We start from the raw sequence: 18,987 nt of genomic DNA on the forward strand, positions 1-18,987 counted from the left end.
TTGAGGATTAGAGCTGAGAGATGGGAGGGGGAGTGACTGTTTGTGAGAATTGTGCCCCCACAAGTAGTTGGTTCTTGTCTTTGATAGATTTTCAGTGTGAGTTCATTCTCGTGCACTGGATTCATTAGGTACAAGGCAGCCTTCTATACCTTCAGTGAATTGAGCGGCATGCTGTTTCAAAAACTAATTTATATATTACAATGCTTACCACTTATCTTATATATTACAGTGCTTACAGTCCCCTCTTTGCAAAGGTACTAAGCAGTGAGGTAGGGAGCAACCAGTCAGGGAGAGCCTGAGGCTGCCCTTATTTGCTTTATTTCCTCACATTTTCTGTGGCACCCTTCAAAAGATATCACGGCATCCTGATTGAGAATCACTGACTTAGAAGAACAAGTTGGTTAAAAAAAAAAAATATGTGAAACTACACCAGACATCTTATTTCCTTATTATCTTCATTCCCACTTTTAAAAGCATGCTTTATAATTTCTTTCTTTCAGTTCTGTATTCCAAAGAACATCAAAACCCCTTTTGCAATGCTGCCATCTCCCACTGCCAAAATATTTCTTTTTTGGTGTTTGTCTCTGAAGATTATTAGTTGAAATAAAAACAAATCCTATTTCAAACAGCATTATATTGGACAGGGTTAATTTCTTATTTACTTGTAATCCCAAGATAACAATTTTGATCTCTGTGTGATATGATTTATTTTGTTTGTCTGTCTTTTAACAGGGAGAGATTAATGGTTGGTTTTTGAAGATATATCATACTGTGTATAGTGCATCTTCAGAAATTGAAAAACAGTGGTAGAAGTTTAAAAATCCCTGTTCCAATTATTAATTTAGACTCTTACAAAATTAATATCTTGTACATGCAAAACAATAAAAAACTAAAAGTCAGATTATATAATGCATATGTTATCTGAGAGACACCTGTCATTCCTGTCACTGGAGCTATTTTTATTTTGTTCATCGTGACTGACAGGGTTAACCACTAAATTTCACTTTGTGTATTTGCTGCGTGAAATTGAATTGCACAGCTGGAGGAGAAAGACACCTCTGTTGAGGGTAAAAAACCTGTGGGCTTGTTTACGAGTGTGCAGGTAGACAGGGAGCTTATATTCAGGGAAGGATTAGAGGCACTCAATTAATATTTGGAAATTTAATGCAGATTTTCAATTCTAGTGATGCATAATAAATGCCAATGACTCATGAATCAAAAAGGCTGATACAATTCAGAGCAACACAGAAATTATTTCCAGAGAGTTCATTATAGGAATATGGAGCTAGTGATGAATATAGTTTCGGAAATCAAATGATAAAATTTACTAGCAGTTAGTTATAAACTGTTCTGTTTTTATAGTGTTGCCCAGTAGCATCTTTAACATACAGAGCTGGCTTGCCAATAAAGCAATGAATTCAAACATAGAGTCGTTGGGCACATCTACACATGCGCTTTAATACTCATTAACCTATTTTAATGCACATTAAAGCATCACTAAAAACCTGTGCTAGAAATAGGCCAATGAGCCTTAAACATCACTTCAAAATCCTGCTCTTTAGTTAATTAAGCACGTTAAAACAGAATAATGCCCATTTTCGTACTACCTCACAATTGAGGTACTAGATTTAATCTGCATTAACTAAAGCGTGTTAATGCACATGTAGACATGCCCATTGTAACTGATCAGTGCAACCTTCGATTAGCTTGTAGCGTGACTGGTCCTCCAGGAAGAGTAAATTCTCATCTTCGTCTTTTAGAAAGCAGACTTAAGACAGAGTATGAAAGACAATGCTACTATATTAGGATTTGCAGGGAATATGATACTACATCCATCCAGGTGTATCTTAAACCAGTTTCACCCATTTTGAAAGCGGTTTATGTACACTGACCTTCTTTTGTGTTATAGATTTGAACTTATACTGGTTTGTGTAATTTCTGTCCCTAGCCCTAAAGGTGATAAGTTACCTTGAGATGATGTTATGTTGCCTGCACAGGCTTAAGAAGATGTCAGTGTGTAGTCTGGCTTCTTTTAGGTTGTATATTTTCCATCAAGCAGCCCATTTTGATATCTTCCATGTTACAGTAGTGTAAGAGTGATGTAGTTATGGTGGTCCAGAAATTATGCGAAAGAAGAATGCCTTCCATTCGAAAGCCTGTCTAAATTTATCCCAAGTACATCAACGGTCCAGTAAAAGTTATCACCCTAAGAAATCCTTGCCTTTTGTACAATTTGTGGACCATCATGGCTTACAACATGACTCTAACACTACCTGCTTGAAAAATCTCTCTTACATTCTAGAGGATGGTTCTATAGGATCAACATAGATCAATATTCTTCTAAAGCAGTGTTGCTCCATAAATTGGCTTGTGTATGATGTAGTGATCTATAAAACTACCTTGGTTGGTTGATTGTTTTTCAACATGATCTTCAGTTCCATTGGTCTAGAAAGCTAGAATCCAGTTGTCCCCAGCCCCTTTTTCTTCTGTGCCAAAGCATGAGACATTGCTACAAACTCCTGCTGCATCTTGAACAAAATAGGATTGGATTTGCATCACATATTGAAATTGGGCAACAGGTTTTACATATCAGTGTGCTGATCAAAGGATATAGAAGAATTTTTGTGTGCACTGTGATATCATGCTACTGGATTTGAGAGTAATAGCATTTCCAACATGAAGAAAATTTCCTCTTTTTGAAGCTTTACAAGAGTCTGTAGTTTAAAATGGTAGGACTTTCTATAATCAGTAGCTCAGCTTTATTAATATTCAGAGTGAGATGGTTTAATATTCCTCTTTTTGGATTTCAGCCAAATAACACTGCAGAGCATGTAAACATAGATATAAAAGTCATCAAGTGCTGAAATAAATCTGGATTTAATTGACAGTAAAGATAACTAAGGTCATGGTGATTTAAAGTAAATATCCAAGTGGAAATTTGTGAAGTAGTGAGTCTGGAACCTGGAAGTCACCTCTACCTGAAAACAAAAAACCTGTTATAACACGGAAACATGAAGCATGGACTGAATCCCCAATTTTACCACTCGGCAATTATTTACTGCTTTTGAAGACAGTGCAGCATGTAAATTAATAAATTCCACATTCCTGAGAGGCATTGGGACTACAGCAGAATGATTTTTTTTCTGCTGCCAGAGTTATACCAGCTTTGATAAATGATGATTTCTGCCAATGAAGCTGTATCTAAACAAGGGGTTTTGCTAGCAAAATTATGCCAGCTATGGAAACATGACCTTTTTCACACCCTTAGCCAATACAGATATGCCTTGCGAGCAGAACTTTGTAATGTAGGCAAAGCCTTACACAGAGATGAGGGACTGTTTTAAATCCTATTGACTTAAGTCTACAGAACTTGACAGAAATGTGTGTTAATCGTCACACGGGTGTACAGTTTTATACATTAGACAAACAAAGCTAGACAAATAAATATTAAGGAGCAGCAGGAAATTCTCAAGAAATTACTGTCAGGTAAGCCTTCAGTATGTCAAAAGTCTTTACCCGATCAAGAGTGAAATTTGTCCTCTGACTGCTTTGTACAACCTGCAAAATAAGCCTGTTAAATACCTTATTTATGCAGTCAGCTGTCAAAAGGACTTTGTGTGGGGAGGGCGTGGGGTTCTAACAGAACCAAGAGCAGCTTTCTCAGTGTCCCAAGGGTTTGATGGCTTATTGATTTCTTTGGTCAATATGGGACTCAAATCTGAGAAGCTCCATTTTTTCTTTAGTAACACTAGATTCATAGAAATGTGTATCACTGGCTTATAACTGGGAACTGAAGTAATAATTTTGATCCAACTAAAATAACACAAAAGTAGTTCTTATACTGAGGCGTGTGCATGTGCATGTACATGCATGTATGCACATACCCACATATGCTTTACTCTTGGTTGTTGTTTAATTAAGATTCTTTCAAAATAACTACTTTTACATAGGTTTTTAAGCCATTTTAAATAAGTGTCCACTGCACTGTTTCAGGAGTTATCAAAAACCTGTAATCTGAACTGAACATCAAAATCACCAGATTTAATTCTGCTTTCTTGAGAGCTAGAAGGTAGAGGGAGATGTCTCATTCTCAACAGAGGCGAAAAGAGCAAATTTTGTTAGTCATAAAGCTACTGTTCGTTTAAGATGCCCCTGATGTAAAATAAAGTTGTTTGGAAAAAAATATTGTTACAGTAATTTTAGATGTCATGGTCCAGATCTTACTTGATCTCTTGCATATCTGAGTGAAATCCTATTTAACCTTTCTCAGGTCCCAGAAAAAAAATATGAATCAGCTTTTGTCACTCTTGAACTTAAGACTGAGTTACAAAATGACATCAATGTATTTAGTAGAAATGCTGTAGAAGCTGGCACTGACTCATTTAAATGACTCTAGGGAAGTGGTGAAATAAATAGACAAGGGGAAAAGAATCAATCCAAAAGTAGCAAATCAACAACAATTATTATGTTGTGGTACGTGAATTAAGGCCATTATTCTTGTTTTCACTGTAGTCCCTGAAAGAGAAGATTTTACAAGATGAATTAACAGTTCAGAAGATCACAAATGAGCTTGAAGAAAAAGAGAAGAATATACAGCAGTTAAATAAGACTTTGCTTGAAGTAAGTAAAAACTGAAAAGCCTTTTTCAATATTATTTTAACATGAAAAATATATTACTGCAGGGCCTCAAGGCCTAACTGAAGCCACATTGTGCCTGTTGCTGTAGAAAAGTGGTGCTCAATCTCTCTGGCCTCAGGGACCAAATGAGTGGTGCAAGGCTGGCTGGTTCTGGTGGCAACACAGCTGCATGTTGACGTACTTTGGCTTGTCAGGACCATAACATCTGGACCACAGGGCTCCCCGTGGGTCCAGAAAAATTTGGTGATTGGGGAGCAGTGGTCACATTAATTGCTTTGGCTCTGGCTACCACACCCCTGCCACCAAATTTCTAGACCTGTGGGAAACCCTGCGAACTGGACAGGACATTTCTGTGGTTCAGAGGTTGAGCACCACTGCTGTTAGACATGTAGTAAAGAGATGGTCTCTGACCTGAAGAGCTAATAGTCCAGGTAATGACAAACTGCCAGGATGGAATGAAAGCATGTGGTTGGGAGTTTTAGCCATTCGTACTTGGTGAGAGGTGACCAAAAACTCCTGTGATACGTTTCTTTCTTTTCCCCTCCCCCCCCCCCCCAAAGTCTGAGCAAGACCTGAACCTGTTGGCTAATGGATGTTGGTATTTCTCTGAGTTCATTCATTGTTATTTGTATTGTTTTCCACTTGAAACAGAAGCTTGGTGTTATACAGTGAATATCAGAAATCTTCAGCTTTTGCAACGAATGTTGGCAGGTATAAAGTAAAAAAAATGACATGGCCTTTTTCCTTATTTGTTTTCATAAAGAACCAAAGACTCCTGGAAGAGAACGCCTCTTTGAGGGAGCAGATATGCCATGTGGAAGAGTCCAGACAGCCAGTGTCTGCAAAGATGCCAGTGGCGGATCAGTTGTTCAAGGAAATGTCCCATTGTTTGTTTGACTTGAAAGCACTGTGCAGTATTCTTACCCAGAGAGCTCAGGGCAAGGAGCCTAACCTTTCCTTATTGCTGGGAATCAGATGTAAGTTATATTATCTTGCAGTATTTATATTTTACTTTAAAACAACACAGCCTATAATAAGGGAATCTTATTTGGTCTGATGCAGGCGTATGCCCTCTGCCCCTCTCATGGAAGATGAAATGGCACTCTTCCTGCATTTTTTTTCAAGTAGTTTTGGCTTTGCAATTAGCTCCAAGTTTTAAGTATTGCCTCTAAGTTACTCTGAGGTTGTAGGTATTACATATTTGCATGCTGAGCTTTTAGACTCTGCTACATACCACATGTGGGGCCTCTTGTTGCAAGAATTCCAAAGCTCTTAAAATAAAATCATGAACAGTCCCCACATCTTCCATATTGGCAGTGCTCCCTCATGTGCAGTGAAATTCAGCAGCTGTTCGATTGTTCATAACAACACATACAATAGAGTAGAACAGAAAAGGAAGAACCCGTATCCAGCTGAAACTATTGGGAATTGAGCAAGTCAGTGTGTTTTGCCCAGTCCTTGGGCATTAAATACACCCAGTTTTCTAACCCAGAGAACATGCTTTCAGCCGTGCAGTTTCACTACTAGTGATTAAAGAACGTGTTGCATACAGCTTTTCCACAACCACTTCCTTGTGCGGGGTGGTATTATATTGGGATCTTTTCATTTGATTGATGATGATACTCTGACCTAATTTTAAGAGATCACATCAGTTACAACAGGAGGTGATCTGACAGGAAAGAAGATACTCTAGGATCTTACTAATTTGCATCAGTATTTCACTCTAGTACAGCCACGTTTATGGAGTAATGTGCACACAGCAGAGGAATCGATATGGGTAAAGTCCTAGTCTTTCTCAGCCAGCCCCTTGGAATGTTGGATGGATTTGTATTTGATTGACAAGATTAGATACTCCCTCTTACTTTCCAGCTGGGTCCAGGAAGGACCTGTTCAAATGGCGCAGAGGCAGCCAATGCTCTATAAAGACAATCAGCACTGTTGATTACATGTGCAATCCATAACACGCTTTCAGTCTTAAAACTTAATTTAAACCTGATCTGAATCTCAAGAGTATGCCTTCAAGCCATATGTCAGGAAAGCATTGCAACTAGGGATACCTTTTACAGTTTTGGTGAGCTGTTTGTGACTTCCTCTTTGTCAGTGTACACTGCCATTTTACTTGTGTTGCGTGTTGATCACAACTGACCAAATAGCCCTACCACTAAGCAGACTTCCACTGACAGTGAGAGGTACCAATTATACCTCACTATAGTAGCAAGAACTCCTACACACATCTTGGATTCATTCCATTAGCATCTGATTTGGGATGTCTACGGAGGGGGAATAAACTTTAATTTTACCTTGGGCTGTTTGGGATGACTTTGCTCTCAAGTTGCAGGAACACCATATTCTGCCTTTTGTCCCTTTTCCCAGGCTGACCTGGTCCAGTTTCCCAAGCCCTCCACCTGAGAAAAGTCTGCCACCAGGACTTGGGAAGTTCTGCTACAGCTTTCCCAGTGCCCCTTATCAAGGTGGAATGAAGTAGACTATGAGGATTTCCCATTAATACTTCTTTGAAAGAACTACAGTAAATTCAGAAATTGCTTTGAATTGCACCAAACACTGTTTTGATTTATTCTGGTGTCATTGGATTAAAATCTGGCATGCCCTTTCAGAATTGACTGAGTTTATGCAGGTTTTCACAAATGTCTTGACTATGGAAAGTGCTAACCCTGTGTCCTGTATTTCAACAGCAATGAGCAGTTCGGCTGAAGAGAGTGAGCATTACCACAGTGGAGAAACTCTTTCCAAGAAACTCTTGGATGTGTGTCAGTTACGAAAGGATATTGATGAATTAAGGACAATAATATCAGACCGTTATGCTCAGGACATGGGAGACAACTGCATTACCCAATGATAACATTTTTGCTCTGACAGCAATGACTACATTATTAAATGCTGCTGCATTACAGTTCTTTGCATTTCAATTGAGGAGCCATATTGGAAGATAGCAAGTTGCATATGAGCTGCACATGGGTGTCTTGGAAGTTTTCAGTGGGCTGTGCATATTGAATCTGGGAAGTGGGCAAAATCATTTGAAGAGAGTGGTACAGACTAGAAGAACGTCTTGTTTTCTCCAAACTACTGAACGTAGGACCAAGCTGTGAAGAACGTTCCTATTATAGAGATGTAAAATTTTGTTTCCTCTCTCATGGCTTATTATAATTACTTCATGTGGTTATATTGTTTTCTGGAGTCAAAGCAAAGTGTTGGAAAAAGGCACTGTTACTACTGTACTCACAGTTACACAATAGAGATCTGAACTCCGCTGTTGTATTGAAAGGTGGGCGTGACGGGGTCAGGCACCCGTAGGTATAGAAATATGGGTGGTGGAGCCAGATCATTCTGCAAAAGTCATTGTGATGGAAACTGCACTTGAGATGGTTGTAGAAAGCAGTCACTCTCCGTAGTGCTCTTTGACCCCGGGCGATTTTCAGTAACTGATCACTAATGTTCATTTGCAATTGATTGGTTCCCTCCACCCTAAGCATATGAATAGAGAAGTTTAAAATATCTATAGGTGCATGTAGGTTAATCATAAGCTGATATCAAACCTTTTTTATGCACCCATTCTTTAAACAAGGTGTTTAACTATATGACAGCTGGGACGCACCCTCACAAACACCAGGACGTGTAAAATTTAAGACTAGCACTCCCTCAGAAACGGTAACACTGGAGACATTTTAAATCACCTCCATTTTAAATGTGTACAGCCTGCACATCAAGGGCCCAGTTCTACACAGTTCCTCCACCATTTACTTGAAAGGAAGAGCTGTAGGGGTTTTGGCCTCTTGCACGATCAAGGCCCAATCCTGTCAGTGCTGCACAAACTCAGAATGTTATGTGAAGACTGTAGCATTTTGCATGCTCTTTGGGGTCCTAGATTCCTCTAGTCCTGCAGAGAAGGATTTTTTTATTTTTTTTATTTTTTTTTTAAAGGAGAGAGATATGGGAACCCAAAGATATTCTTTGAGTTTTAATCTGCAGTCAGGAGAGCCCCTCTGCAAGCCTGAAGGAATGTAGTGCTCTCTCTGAGCAGAACTTAGCCTGGCAACTGCATTCACTTGTTTTTCAGGGGGGAAAAACCACAGCAAATGAGTTCTCATTTCCATGCTGAGCTGGCTCTTACACTGTATCATTATTAAATATTGAGTTGATTCTCAACAATTAAGATAATTAAAAATGAAAAGGTTTTGAGAGTAAATAATATGCAGCATGTTTGTGTAATTATAACAGCTGATAGGACAGTGCTTGATAACCTCAGTTGCTGTGACTGAGAGCGCAGATCTATGATAAAGCAGTTGCAGTCTTAAGTTTCTTTAACATCAAAATTGTTATTTTTAGACAGCAAGAAATAGCCCATGGATAATCTGGCAGTTTTGACTTTGAAATTGTCAGTCTTTTGCTTGGTGTTTCAAAATAGTTTTAAAAAAATGTAGTAGTTTAAAAAATTCTGGCCAATCTTTTCTAACTACTACATAATTTTATTTATTTAGCAGTTTTTTTTCTTGATACCTGTACCTACACCCAACCCAGGTCTCTGAAAATCCATTTAGTATTTATATTAATGCTTCACAGTATTTTTTTTTTTTAAAGAGATCATTTACTCAGACTGAAGCAGCTTTGTTGTGAGCGTTAAGAAGTATCACAAATTGGTCCTTCCATCCTTACTATTGAAACCACATCTAGTCATTACATTAAAGATAGCTTTTTTTTTTTTTTTTAGCCCAAAACTATGTTTCAGTCGAGAACTTGGTTTTTAGGGCCATTTCCTTTAAATACCTAGAAATTCTGATTTATAATGGAACTATTGTGGCAACTTTAAAAGGGGACTTTTCACACTAGGGCAGAACTGCAACTAAGCATATTTGCACAAAAAGGGTCACATAAATTACTTTACTTGTAGCATAGGGCTTGCTGTTACTGTTTCTGTAAACAAGAAAAATCAAAACCCATAAGTGGGAAATGTATTCCAGGTCTGAATTTTGTGTGTGTGTGTGTGTGTGTGTGTGTGTGGGAGAGGGGGAGAAAAAAGGAGGAATTTCTCTTGGATTATATATTTTTCTCTACCAGTGACTTGCTCTGTAATGTTCAGAGGTTATTTAATCTCTCTGCTTCCATTTTTCCCATCTCTGAAATACGGGTGGTGCACTCGGAAGTTGTGATTAATTAAGTAATAGTTGGAAAACACCTTGAGCTTTTTGGACAGTAGGTGCCTATACACTTCCAAAGTATGTGTAGGTTCTCCCAGTCTGAAAGTCCCTTTTTAGTTGTAATTTTTTGAATGGTGATGCTCTAATTAGCAATTTCTATTACAGCACCTCTAGTATTTATGTTTAAACATAGAGCACTTGATATTTAAAGTAACACTGAGTTTATCTGCCTCAGTTAAATTAAAGCAGGGAGAGAAATGACAGATGTATGAGCCAAAGATGCAGATTAGCAGTGCAGTTAGAATTAAGTGACCACAGATACAGTATTTTTTTTTCTTCATGATTTCTTAAAATTGGACCTGCTGTTATAGTAGCTCTTGATATATGCATCAGTTTACAAATGTCTCTAAATGGAATAAGCTTTGTCTAAGTAAGATATGCATGGTTGTTTAACTGGTTAAAAGTAGTGCGTGTGGTCCCATTCAACATATTTAATATGATATGGTTAATTAATGAATGTTAACATTGGCATTGCTTAGTAAACTGATTTAGTCATGACAACTTTTTGCTGTAGCTGTTAGAGACAATCTCAAGGGCTGAAAAACTGAATGGATAGTCCCATTAGTGGACTAACAGAATCATGTACAGTAACTTTTGTATAGTTTCAGGTGTAAGTTATACAGTCCTTTTGGTGATATTTACAGTAATAACTACTGTATTCAAGAATGTATTTTAAAAATGGCTTGGAGAGTATTGTCTCTGGGCAAGCTATACATGATGCTATGTAATTGCTATATAGAGTAGTTGAGCTGAATTATGTAAACCTGACTTAGGACCTTGTTACACGTCAGGTTGTGAGCCCCACAGATGTTGACTGACTAACTTGGAGTTTGGAGCAGTCATACCCTTAGTCTAGAAACCTTGTCTCGCTGTCCCGCATCTGCACAGCTGTGACTTGCCACTAGACGGCTGGTGAGCAGAAGCAAGACTGGGAGCTGCAGCTGTGAGTTGCCACTAGAGGGCTCGTGAACCAAGACAGGCTTCTATGGGCAGGGGTGTAAGAGATCCTGGGATACTGGAGGACTTCAACTTGGGCAGCATATCTGTGGGAAGTGGCCACACGGTAATGGAACAGGAGCTGGGTAGTGCAGATCAGAAATAATCCTGCCTAAAGGGGTGTCACTTTGAGCCACATAATGAGCACTTAAAACCACTTTAAGGTGTTAATGTGCAGACAATCCAGGGGTTAGGAGTTCCAGGAGCTGCCCAAAATTACTGTGTAACAAGGCCCTTTGATTCTTAGCTTTCGTTGTGTGGGTTTCTAGTGCGTAATCTTGTAATTTATTTAGGTTGCTATAACCATTCAAAACTGCCAGTAGAGCCAAAGTGGTTTTTTGCCCTGATCATTTATTCAAGCTTCTATCCACTCTCCCACAGCTACGTAATGCCACATGCAGTATTCTTCAATGAAATCATAAGGGTCCAGTTATGTCAATGACTATGTGGCTACAGTGGACAGCCAGGATTTAACTGGAGGTAGAATTTGGCTCTTTGGATTGAATTGAGAAATCAAGTTTTCCAATGAGGGGGTAAAAAGCTCTCTCCCTTAAGCTAATCAGCATTTTAAAATTTGAAAACAGGTCAGTGTATTTTAAAGATTATCTAAACAGACTATCTTATATCAAGAGTTCATTAGCAATAGCAGTTCCACTGCTGCACACCTTTGTGCCTTTTTTTTGCCCGCAGTAAATGTATATTCCCTAAACAACTTTAGATGCAAGAATGTCCATTTATGATTGCACCTTGTTTCCCCTAACTACAGATCTTCTGTTCTTAGGTTTTTATAGTAAAGACCCTCCTACATAATATCTAGAAATAATCTCTAAGTACTGTAGGTACTAGGTATAAACTTTGGAAGTTAGTCTGCTTTTAGTAATCTCAGATTTTATGTACATGAAAAGTGAGCTGGAGACTCAATCAGAAAATGTTTGTTGTATATCTGTTAACTACAGGATATCATTTGGTGAGCATTGGAGAGGAGGGTCTAGCGCTACCTTTTAAAAGCACAGCTGACCTATGTACTGGATCAGTCCTTATAAAGACTGGTAGTTTTGTAAATTGGGTTCAATTTTCGAACCACTTAGAATACCTCACATGTAAATAGAGTTGTCATGACTTAATCTGAATGTGTTCAGTGTAAAGGAGCTAAGGAGCCACTGGCTGGCTTGACTTTAGCCTGTTGTTCTTGCCTCTTTTTGTAATTTTTTTTAAAGTAGGGTTTACAGCTAGAATTTTGAATGCCAAAGTTCTATTTATTAAATAATAAAGTTTTCCTTGTTACTGGCTAGTATTTTTCCACTGGAAGTTTGTTTGATGTTTGGGATTTGTATCTACAGAGCAGAAATAAATTTTGTTACAAAATGAGGTGGTTTTTTTTATCCTTGTTTGTATGTGGTCATAACCAGTGTGGATTGAGGTCGCCTTACACTTAACACTGTAGAAACAAGGAGACGGGTGTGGTCTCTCCCCCAAAAAGGACAAAAGCAGGCAACACCTTGTGGAGATGGAGTGGGGTGGGGAAGGGAAGATGTGTAATGCAAGCAAATGGGAGTGGAGGTAAGAGGGTAATTCCTTAAATTCCTTCCTATACTCTACCTAAATACTGTCATCCTGGTACCAATTCTCTAAACTTTTTGCTTCGTGTTTAATTCTTTGTACAGTTGATGCCTTAATAGCAGTACATCAGTGCCCTGGTACTATGCTGCTCTTAAAAGGCTGTTTTTTTATAAGGAAATATCATCCAAATATTCAGTAGGGGAAACTTTCCAAGGAATAAGTGATGGTTGCTCTTAAAGAAGTATCACCTGTGGTGATTTGTTGCTAGGCAATAGGAAACAGACTGTTGTGCTATTAATAAATTATTTGTTGCTTCATTAGGAAGAGAACACTGAGCCCCACAGATGTATGGTAAAATCTCTGGGTAAAAGTAGAGATACCTGTTCACAGACTTCAGAAAGAAGTGCTTAGATAAATACAGGAAAATTACTCACTGGTAATTCTCTGAGAATCCTCTTTCTTCACCGTGTAACAAAAGCTCTCTAAACATAATATTGATTCCCTTGTCTGGAAGCAAGGAAGCAAAATAGTTGTCAATCAAAGCCAGTAATTAAGAGCCTGTGCTCATAGTTAAATGCTAGGAGAGCAAAAAAAAATATGCAAAGCAGCACTTGCAGACAGCTGGTGAGGGAGGGACCTGCCAGGAAAACTAGACATGATCCAAAGACCACTTTTTAGTTTTCCCTGGTGATGCTTTCCTTACATCCTACAGCACCTGGCCAATCAGCAGATGAGTAGTAATCTAGCAGGAGGCCTTCAGTGTCTCATGGAGCATCTTCTGGCCACAGGAAGGCTGAGGATCTCAAATGTGTCAGAAGTTTAGCCCTTACTGCAGCCTGCAAATAAAGAAAATGTTACATTGTACATAAAACTGACTATATGCAAGCAATCAAGTCCTACAGAAACATAGAGCAGCAGCAGGATTCAACTGAGTGACTAGCTTTAGGCTTTTATTAGACCAACTAAATAGGTGGGAAAAAGTTCTTTGCAAACTTTCAGGCGCAAAGGCTAGGGGCAGACATTCAAAAAGGCTGAGCTTGAATTGATTCAATCTTTGCAGGTTAGTCTAACCTGGCTAGGCTGAACCAGTTTGTAACTGTACAGACATCCCCTCTGGACTGAAGAAATGCCAGCACATGCCTGCAGTGGCTCAGGCTAGAAGCTGGTGGGGTGCTGGAGTAGCCCTCCTTTCCCTTCTACAGTACTGAGCTGCAGGGAGAGGAATGGCCAGGCCCCTGCAGGACACTTTTGATTAGGGAGGGGTTCCCTTCCACCCCTGACCAGCAAGGGAGCCAGAAGGGAGTTGAGTTACATAGCAGGGAGTTGTTAGTTTTATCAGCCCATCAAACAAAACAAAAGCCTCTCTTATTAGTTCAAGCTCTTCTTAAACAACTTTTTCCAAGGAAGGAACTGATCTTCCACCAACAGCTGTCTTGGTTCTATCGGAAATTTTGAGACCCACCACAAAGAAAAGAGATGAGAAGAGCGGGGAGAGAGGAGAATGAGGCATAAATGGAAATAATCTGGGGATAGGGGCAAGGAGAAAGGGGATTACAAGGTTAGTCTGTCCAGAGAAATATTACATTGGCCAGTTGTACATTCAAAAATAATTCCTAGATACACATTCCTTCTTGGTTAGACTGGAGAAGGACATCTTGGAAGTCCTCAAATTCACGATGCATCAAATCAGAGAATTAATCAACAGAAGATGTTTTCCCCATTTCACATTAATTAATAACCTCCAGTACAGCAATTTTTAATACCACATGAGGGCAGAAGATAGGCCAAGAGGACTGAGGAAGTTTAAATGAAAATTACTTGTCCCCAAGAGCAAAATGAATTCAATATTTACATTAGTTCTCTGAGCAAATTCCTGTCCAAACTGTCCCTGAAGTTTTGATTCATACCAAGCACTGGGCACTCTACAATCTGCCAGTTCTCTCTTTGCTGCACCTAGCATAGAAATGAGCTATTGTCTTGTAGCCTTTTAAGTAGGTGCCAGGGCAGGGGCAGGAATTCCTCTACCTGTGAAGCAGGGACATGAGGGTCAGTAGGGGTCGGAGGGAATAACTTGCCAAAGGTAAAGCGGGGATGAGGACATTGTCAACAACCTGCCACTGCAATCATAGGAAGTAGTTTCATAGTTTCATAGTTTTAGGGTCGGAAGGGACCTAATAGATCTTCTAGCCCGACCCCCCGCCAGGGCGGGAGAACAACAAAAAACCCTAAAAACAAAAACGGGACTCAAATGAGTCCAGCCAGGTAGGCATCCAGCCTCTTCTTAAAGATCCCCAGGGTAGGGGCCAGCACCACCTCCCTTGGAAGTTGGTTCCAGCTCCTAGCCGCCCTAACTGTGAAGTAGTTTTTTCGGATGTCCAATCTGTACCTCCTCTCCATCAACTTGTGCCCATTACTCCTTGTTATGCCAGCGGGGGCTAGGGGAAACAGCGTCTCCCCCAAACCCTTCTGGTTCCCCCTAGTGAGTTTATAGACGGTCACCAGGTCCCCCCTCAGCCTTCTCTTGTGGTAGTTATTAAAATATGCTCAAGAGATCCAAGAAAGAAAGTCATGTCCCCTGCTGCAGAGGAAGGCAAAAATCCCCACAGATGATACCAATCTGGCTGTAGGGTAAAATTCATCCCCCACCCTAGATCCTAAATGTGGCTACCAGTCTGACCCTGAGTGGAGGAGAAAGACCCTGCCCTTCCACCCTCTCCCCACCAAATAAAAGACCAGGGATGTCTGGGGTGTTTTAAGTGCCAGCAGGGCAACCAGCACAATCCAGTTAAAATTTTTAGGCTCTGTGACAACCAATAACCAAGGTTTCTGAGGAAGGCAAAAAAAAAATCCCCTAAAAAACAGCCATGGCACCTGAAGGCACAGGAGGGGGAGAAAATTCCTTCCCACTCCTCTGTGATGACCAGCAAAGCCTGGAAGCATGGGAAACCAAGCACTCTCCACTCTGCCCTGCAAACCCAGCTCCACATAACACATACCCTTGCTGGAGAGCCAGAACTCCCTTTTCCATCCCCTCCATAAACCTGACCCTTTAACTTAACCTTTAATCTTTCATAACCAAGCCAGTTGTGGAGCTTGGTCTATTCTGCAAGTTGAACATGCCTATTTCTTTAAACACTCCTCAAGTGGGTTGCCTTCCCACCCCTTTTTCATTTTGGTCACTCACCTTTCTCCCTGAAGTCTTTAAAATGCAGCCCTGCACAAAATAGTCTAAGTGAGACCCAGCCACAGTGCTGAGTGGAGTGGCACTCTTGCTTCTCATGTCTTGCACCTAATACTCCTGATGTAGCCCAAAAATACATTCACCTTTTGCAGCTGCCTCACCTTACTCTGTGCTAAGTCTGTTATCCACAAAACCCCAAGAGCTTTCTCCATAGGGCTGTCAACCCACAAGTTATTCATTCTGTATTTGTGCTTTTGAATATTATTCCCAAGGTGCAGCACCTTGCATTTGTCAGCACTGAACTTCATCTTGTCTGTAACACCACTTTCCATTCTGTCACGATCCCTCTGAAGTCTACTACTATCCTTCCATGATTTGTAATCCTTCCTAGTTTTGCATATTCTTGGCATTTGCTCAGGAAGCTCTCTATTCCAGTATTCAAATGATAAACACATTGAACAACACCAGGTCCAGGATGAACTCCTATGAAATTCCCACATGAAACCTGTGATCTAGTTGCCTATGTGACTTAGTGGCTGAGTTGCGTAGTTCAGCCTGTAGGCATGCTAGGTCCATAGCTCAGAACATCCAAACACAGCGCCCTATTTTACCGACTCAAAGTGTTGCAGTTCCCACTGCAATATTACACATGCAATATCTCCGGCAGAACAAGATTGCAGGTGAATCCACTTTTTCCTCTTTGTATTTTCTACGATGGTTGTTGTTGCATTACATTTCCAGATGTTTCTCTTGGGAACCACAGGTGTTAAAAATCCAGTCTGACAATTCATAATCTGCTTGCAGATATTCCATGTAATGTGTTTCTTTAAATATGTGAAAATATGAGGCAAGCTATTCCTTTTATGTGAAGCAGTGTTTACCATGAGAGAGTGCTTGTCATACACATTGTGATTGCTAAGAAGATGGGTGCTGTTACAGCTTTGAGCTAGAAGGGATAACGTTCTGGATGAACAACAAGTTACTATGAGGAAACTAAATTTGTGGCTCATATTATGTTTTATATGTAAGCATATGGCTGACTACATCTGCATACAAATTGTTTTGGTAAGATAAAACAGAGGCCCTAATCTTGTTCTCAGGAACTCAGACAGAAGCAACGGCAAACATCCAGCTCAGTTTCTGACATTCTGAAATCAGCAGCTCAAATTCGAGCAGAAAGAAGCCTGAGATATGGAATTAGAAGCAAGCCAAGCTTATGAACAGAAAACCACTTTCTGTGCTGGTGTGATAATTCCTTACACTCCTAATTCCCAATGGGATACTTAAAAAAAAAAAATTATCACGATCTTTAATCCATTTTAAACATATCACTGCCAATTTTTTTGGTTCAGGCTGCCTGCTACAATATTGATTCCCTGATGACACAAGTTAATTGCTATGCTTCTTTCCAGAATTTCTGTATTTATTACTTCATTGCTATAGAGACATTATATTACAGAAATCAATTTGTCTGTGAGCTTGAAGCCAAGGTAATAATTTGAGCAGGGAATGTGTAATACATTATTTTATGGTCATTCTGTAGTCTGTAACCCTAACTACTTTACAAGATGGTTTTGCTAGGCAATACACTCTCATTTAGATGCAAACTATTATTTTCTTAAATTCATTCTATTTCTAAAGGTACACAAATTAGGTGTATTATAGCTGGAGAAAGCCTATGCTTCAAGCCAAGTTCTGTCACAGCCAGTTCCCAGTTCTTAAGAACTAGATACATGAAAATCCTCACTGAAAACTAATAAAACAGACTTGCCCCAAAAGTACATTTTTTAATCTCAGACATTTGCAGATTAGTTTCTGCCCTGGATTTGGGGGGGGGTTATGTCCTTTATTGAAAAAAATATAGCTCTACCCAATATCAAGCTAGTACAACTGTAGACCTACATGTCTACTCCATAGAGTTCTGCTAAACAATGAAACATTATGAAATGGTTTGATTGATGGTATGATTTGATTGGCTCTGAGACATGCTATTTTCCATAATTCTACAACAATCATACTATTAGTAGCATCATGCTCCATTGTATTAATGTCCATGAAGGAATGAGAAAAAGTTACAGGATATTTTTACTTTAAATTGTTTCCTACACTTTTAAATAAAAGCAGATATCATCTGCCCTAAATATTTCTAGCCTCCTACCAGATTAGTCACCACCATAAGAAGCAAGCCTATATTTTTGTGTCTGGACTATATATAGAATCATAAAAAGTTAGGGTTGAAGGGACCTCAGGAGGTCAACTAGTCCAACCCCCTGCTCAAAGTAGGACCAGCCCCAACTAGATCATCCCAGCCAAAGCTTTGTCTAGCCAGGTTTTGAAAACCCACAAGGATGGAGCTTCCTCTGGGTAACCTGTCCCAGTGTTTTACTACCCTCCTAGTGAGAAAATTCTTCCTATTATCTAACCTAAACTTCCCTTGCTGGAACTTGAGACTGTTGCTCCTTGGTCTGTTATCTGCCACCACTGAGAACAGTCTAGCTGTCCAACCCCTCTTCAGGTAGTTGAAGGCTACTATTAAATCCCCTCTGTCTTCTCTTCTCTAGACTAAATAAGCCCAGTTCCCTCAGTCTTTCCTCCTAAGTCAGGTTTCCCAGTCCCCTCACCATTTTTGTTGCCCTCCACTGGCCTTTCTCCAATTTGTCCAGATCCTTTCTGTAGTGGGGGGGAGGGGCAAACTAGACACAGTATTCCAGATGTGACTCCACCAGTACTGAATAGAAGGGAATAATCACTTCCCTTGACCTATTGGCAACACCTCTACCAAAGCAACCCAGTATGCCATTAGCCTTCTTGGCTAGGGACAGACATTCAAAAAGCCTGAGTCTGAATTGGTTCAATCTTTGCAGGTTAGTCTAACCTGCCTAGGTTGAACCAGTTTGCAACTGAACAGAAATTCTCTCTGGAGCAAGGAAATGCAGGCACATGCCTGCAGTGGCTCAGGCTAGAAGCTGGGGGACACTAGGGCAGACCTTGCTTCCCTTCCACAGTGCTGAACCGGGCATGGCCAGGCCCTGGCAGGATGATCTGATTAGGGAGGGGTGTAAACCCCCACCCTGCCTGCACCATGCCAGGCTTTTCCCCCCTCTCTGCTCAAGGGACAGGAGAGTTGCCAGACCCTGGCCCCAGCCTATCACTCTGAGGCAAAGTGGGTTGTGCAGTGCATGCATCTGTTGATGATACTGAGCTTTTCAATCTCCCTCTCCCTGCTTCTTCATGCTGTCTGCAGTAAACCTGACAGGTGAGGGAGCCAGCCAGGGGGCTGATAAACACTGTGTTATCAGCCCACCAACAAAACAAAAGCCTCTCTCATTAGTTCAAGCTTTTCTTAAACAGCTTTTCCCAAGGAAGGAACGGAAGGACATTACCAGCTGACCTGTTGAT

General features: G+C 40.1%; 1 protein-coding gene across 1 annotated transcript in view; it reads left to right on the plus strand.

Moving 5' to 3' along the window:
- CEP85L (centrosomal protein 85 like) overlaps window positions 1–12,769 on the plus strand; it is a gene marked incomplete at its 5' end in the record, with an annotated part of 176,194 nt that extends 163,425 nt beyond the window's left edge. The window contains 3 exons of the mRNA XM_014525436.2: window positions 4,513–4,620; window positions 5,402–5,615; window positions 7,332–12,769. Coding sequence (XP_014380922.1) covers window positions 4,513–4,620; window positions 5,402–5,615; window positions 7,332–7,495 — 486 coding nt within the window. The remainder of the gene's footprint in view (window positions 1–4,512; window positions 4,621–5,401; window positions 5,616–7,331) is intronic.
- Between the last annotated feature and the right edge of the window lie 6,218 nt (window positions 12,770–18,987).

Source organism: Alligator sinensis, unplaced genomic scaffold, assembly GCF_000455745.1.
Source record: "Alligator sinensis unplaced genomic scaffold, ASM45574v1 scaffold1343_1, whole genome shotgun sequence".
NCBI lineage: Eukaryota > Metazoa > Chordata > Crocodylia > Alligatoridae > Alligator > Alligator sinensis.